The sequence below is a fragment of the Protobothrops mucrosquamatus genome, unplaced genomic scaffold (assembly GCF_001527695.2).
Source record: "Protobothrops mucrosquamatus isolate PMUCROS unplaced genomic scaffold, P.Mucros_1.0 scaffold3, whole genome shotgun sequence".
Lineage (NCBI taxonomy): Eukaryota > Metazoa > Chordata > Lepidosauria > Squamata > Viperidae > Protobothrops > Protobothrops mucrosquamatus.
This window is the reverse complement of record NW_015386390.1, coordinates 847,929-853,157: the sequence shown is the minus strand read 5'-3', so window position 1 is coordinate 853,157 and position 5,229 is coordinate 847,929. Positions and strand designations below refer to the sequence as shown.

Below are 5,229 nucleotides of genomic sequence, written 5' to 3'. Positions count from 1 at the left end.
TTAGTGCCACAAGAGATTGTCTTTCTTAGGTGCCTTCCTTTCCCCATCCTATGTTTCTTCATCCACTCTGGTTCAGGTGCAGGAGGAACAAGGGCGGAGGTGCCTTGATTTTCCATGCCAGCCAACCATTCTCAACCCCCTTTTTTTTCTTTTTACGACGCTGTAATCCCTTAATTTGGGGTAGAGTCGGGGAGACTTGAATGGAGCTGAACATTTATCGGCCGGATGCCCTTCCTGATGCCTATGTGGGGTTCGCAGCAGATTTTTTTTTTCTTTGCTCCCTGAGAGAGAGAAATATCTGCTGCTCATTAGGACTGAACTCTCAGCCTTCCAAAGGGGAGGCAAGCATCTTCAACACTATGCTCTCACGCTTCACCAGATTGTCTTCTAGATATGCCCAGATTATAACTGCCAGAATGCTTCGATGGGCAATAGAAGTGAAGATTATCATTTAATTGTTCCCTCATAGAGGGAGGGTATCATTTCAATATGCCAAACATTTGGGATGGGAGACAAACTTCCCAGCTGCTGCCTGAAGTGGTACAGTTCAGGAAAAACATATGACGTTGCAAAATATATCAAATGTGCCTGGCGAATCGTACTCTAGAGTAGAGGCCCCCAATCTTTTGGGCACCAGGGACCGGTTCCATGGAGAGAGGTTTTTCCACGGACCCGGAGGATGCGTGCTTTTGTGTGCTGCCTGCATCCCACAGATGGGGCTTTGCTTGTTTGTGCGGACCAATTGCTGGCATGCCACGGACTGGTACTGGTCCATGGACTGGGGATGGGGGACCCCTGCTCTAGAGGGATGCCTTTCACTTATTCCCCTTCATTTGCACCATGCATTATTTGCATTAGGACCCCTCTCAATGCTTCGTCCTTAACTTACGACTATTCATTTAGTGACCGTTCAAAGTCACTAAAAAAAGGGGACTTAGGACCGTTTTTCACACGACCCGTTGCAGCATCCCCACAGTCACGTGATCAAAATTCAGACACTTGGCAACTGGCATGTACTTATGACGGTTGCAGTGTCCTGGGGTTATTTCATCATCTTTTGCAAACGGCTGACGAGCAAAGTCAACGGGGAATGCCAGATTCACTTAACAACCGTGTCACTAACTTAACAACTGCAGTGATTCACTTAACTATGGCAAAAAGAAGTTGTAAAATGGGGCAAGCTGACTTAACTGCCTCACTTAGCCACACCAATTTTGGGCTCACTTGCCATCGTACATGGAGGACTAACCCGCACTGCATTCTTCCAGATGTTTGCATTGGATTCTGTGATGGTTTTTGTAGTCACAAGGGACACATTTCTCCCATAGTTACACCGACATCCCCCTGACTTCAGGGGGGGGTGTCTTGCTTCCAAGCAGGTCAATGAAATAACAGCCTATATGCTGTAATGTTTTCTCTACCTGGGTAAAATTCTGTCTGTTTAAACTGAATAGGATCTGGTCTAGACCTCCTTAATAGGAGACCGATGCCCTGAAGACACAAGGAATAGTCAAGATTTCAAGAAAGCACAAACAGCACAATCGTAAGCTTTCCCCCCCAAAATTATTATTGAAATACTTTCCGGTAATGGACTGCTTATCTGATTTATTAATGCTTTGCTCAGAAGTATACCTTCCATTGTCAGTTTATAGACCCTTTATTTAGACCAGGGGTTCCCAACCAGGGGTGCAAGATGATATTCCAGGAGGTGCAAAAACTTGGATTTTCAAGATTACAGTGTATATGCATAATTCGTTGTCATTATTTCAAACTTTTGTAAGGGGTGCGAGAATATATCAGAAGCGTTCCCGGGGTGTGCGGGGTATAAAAAAGGCTGGGAGCCACTGCTGTTTTAGAGAATACCCCTCATCCAGATTTCAGCGCTCAGGGCTTAGGATTTCCACTGACTGAACCGCAGCGAAATCCCAAAGGCTTTTTGAGCACCTGCATTAACTCGCGGAGCGCACGCAGCGGCGCTTCAAAGCTAGAAATTACCTAGGCAGAACCGAGAGGAATCGCCCAGGGACTGAGCCAAGCTAAGGCAGTCTTAAATTACATAAATTAAATATTTTTTTTAAGATGCACTTGAAACTCAGGCGTGCAACCAGGCGCGCGCTCGGGCGCGCGGGGACGGCAAAAGTCAAACACACACCTTCCCTTCCCCCCCCCCCCGAAATGCAGAACTTAAGCGACCGGGCTGACCCCAGACTTCGCCCAAGCGAGGGGAGGAGAGGCGCCCACGCACTTACTTAAGAGGCTGTCTTGGTGAGAGCCGTTGACCTGCCCATCCGGGTGGATCTGGAGGTGGAAACCGATGCCCACCCTGCAGTAGAGGCTGCCCGTTCGACGTCCGGAGGGACTCCACTTAAAACTGCTCATCTCCGCGCCGCCGTTTTGCACTCCGGCGGAGGGGGAGGAATAAGAGGAAGGTGCGGGAAAGGAGGAGGAAGAGGAGGAAGAGGAAGAGGAGGAGAGAGACGAAGCGGCGGGGCGATTTCCAAGATTGCTGCTGCTGCTGCTGCTGCCGCCGTTGTGGTGCTCGGCCTCTCCAAATTGCGCCCGAGGGGGCCGCGGGTGCGCCAGAGCCTGGAGGATCAAGTGGCTAAGCAAGAGGAGGAGGAGGAGGAGGTGGTGGTGGCAGCTGGAGAAAGGCAGGCTCATGCTTCCAGCCCGAGGGACCCGCCTGGCATTTTGGAGGAGGAGGAGGAGGAGAAGCGGCGGCGGCTGCTGCTGCTGCTCCCGCCGCTGCTGCTCCCGCCGCCGCCGCCGCTGCTGCACCTTCGGGGCGGCCGGCCGTGCGCTCCGCCGCGCTGGGAAGGCGGCATAGTCGGCCCGCGAGAGGGAGAGCGCGGTCCGAGAGCGCGGCGCTGGCACGGAGATATTTATAACCCGGGTGATCTCACAGCTCTCTCGACATGCCTGGAGTCTAAAGGAGGCTCGCTTCGGCAGACCTTCCGAGGCGGGGTGGGAGTGGGGGGTGGGGGGGTGGAAGGAGGGGGCGGAGGTGGAGACGCGTCTCGCATGGACCACCGAGGAGGAGGAGGAGGAAACGGCGAAGAAGGACGCCGGGCAGGCGAGGGTCACCCCTGGTCACAGTGGAGAGCGCAAGCCGGCACTTTTACGCACCAGCCGCGCTTTTACGCACCAGCTGGTGGGTTTGGGTTTGCCTCCCCGCCGGGCAAGGTTCCCGAATTGGGAGGAAGAGAGAGACGAGGAGCCGGGAACGGAGTCGGGGATCTCTTTTTAGCGAGGGGTGGAGGCGGGTGCCAGGCTGCTCCCCCAGAATCTCTGCAGGCGGGGTAGTAGGGCTTGACGGAAGCGCGGTTCGGTCCCCACCTCTCCATCTTGCGCTTCCTCCAAAAGGAGGAGTGGATTGAAGGTGACTTACACACTAGTGTCCCGCGGAACCCCCCCCCCCCTTCATGATTTGACGGTTGCCCAAGTTCCTCAACTTGAAGACGCGTGGACTTTCAATGGCTGGGGAATTCTGGGAGTTGAAATCCACGCATCTTCAAGCTGCCAAAGTTGAGAAACATACTGGCGCGGAAGGGTTTTATAAGGTGCGGTGGAGAAGAGAGAGAATTCAGTGGAAGGGTTAAGAAGGGACCTGTCCCAGTAGCCCTTAGTCGCGATGACAACGAAACCTCGAGGCTCGGCGGCGGGGTTTCCACAAGGAAAAGAAACCTGGGTCGCATTTATAATCCCTGGGTTTCTACATTCCCAGTCCCGATTGCCTATCTTAAGATTCGGATCGGGCTGCACACAAAAGTAGATCTAACAAAGCAACCAGCGCCGCGATCCTCAAGACGGCCTGTCGTGGGGGGGGGGGGGGAAGAGGGGGAGACGGGAGCGGTGTTTCATTATCTCATAAGGCAGGTTTGTTGGCTGGGGATTATGGGGTTCAGAGTACCAGGCGGGCGCGTGCAAGGTTGCAGCCTGAAGTTGCGAGGCCGTTTCGGTCTGCATCAACCAAGCAGCCAAGGCGGGCGGGAAAGAGGCAACATCAGCGGCGAAAGTTTAGAGCGAAACTATCCAGAGTACGAATCCTTTTATAGCCTGGAAAGTCTCGCTGGAGCAACGGTTCCAGGTGGAAAATCCATCCAGGCCTGGAAGGGCGAGCCTTCCGCTGACTCCAATGGATAAACCTGGATTATTTCTAGCTGACACCAGCCGGTTAACTGTGATACCGTTCTGCGCATGCTCAATTGGCTACATCCCGGGGTTATTATTATTATTATTTTTCAGTTTCCAGCGCCGCAAATGACCCAAAAAAAGAGGATCTGGGTTTGAAGTGCGGGAAACGTGGTGTAGCTGTTTGAGCTTCGGGACATCTGCGCTTTTCCCCCCTTCCTTAGCTTAAAAGCGCTGTGAATTAAGGCGCGTTGCAGTGCTGGTCGTCTTTCGTGGCACCTACAATCCGTGTCTCTCATTTCACACCGTGGCTCTGGGTTGGGTGAAAAACGTGGAAGATCCACACTCCATCCCGCGTTTTAGCTTGGCGAGAGTTAACCTGGGTTAGATATTCTCCTGGCATCGGGCGTTGCCCGTCTGATGAGCTGCAGGGTTCGCCGGGCAGCTTGGTCACCCAATCGAGTGGAAACGTGTCGTGGGAAGGTAGCCAGAGCGCGTGGGAAGGACTGAGACCTGGGCGCACATGGCTGGCAGCGCCGTATTGGGGACGCCAGTCGTCCTTACCTCGCCAGACTCCCGAGGTGGTTAGACGACAAGTCCCATCGCCCCAGTCTTCAGCCCCAAAGCCGGGTGATGGGAGTTGTAGTCAACCCCAGACGCGCCTGGGTAGCAGGGAAGGGGGCAGCGCGTCCCAAGGTCGGAAAGGCTCGGGGGCTGCTTTGTTCTGCGCCCTGCGCGCTTCCAGCGGACGCCTCGCCTGGCCGATGAATTATTCACCCGACGTGGCGATGATGCCAGACCCAAAGGCGCGCCCGCTCCCTCGCATTGCCAGCCGCCGCCGCCGCCGCCGCCTCCAGTCTCCCTTTCCCCAGCCCTGTGCGTGAGACCTTGGCTGTCTCCTCTCTCGAGCACCGACCAGAAGCCCCCTTTGGCTGTCTGGGTGAGGGTGGCTGGATGCATAACTGACCGAAGTTGCTTGGCCCACTTCTTGTAAAAACCTTAGGAGGGTGTTGTTCCTCGGGGAATTAAATTATCTGCCATTCACAGTATTTTCTGGCCCCGTTTTTATACACACTGCGCATACACAACCGCAAGGTA

The 5,229-nt window shown here is 54.2% G+C and overlaps 1 protein-coding gene across 1 annotated transcript in view; it reads right to left on the bottom strand.

Annotated features, from left to right (window-relative positions):
• FGF5 (fibroblast growth factor 5) overlaps positions 1–2,825 on the bottom strand; it is a 23,595-nt gene extending 20,770 nt beyond the window's left edge. The window contains exons 1-2 of the mRNA XM_015832354.1: positions 2,779–2,825; positions 2,250–2,602 (exon numbers count right to left, since the gene is read on the bottom strand). Of these exons, the coding sequence (XP_015687840.1) occupies positions 2,250–2,602; positions 2,779–2,825 (400 nt within the window). The remainder of the gene's footprint in view (positions 1–2,249; positions 2,603–2,778) is intronic.
• Positions 2,826–5,229: the final 2,404 nt, after the last annotated feature.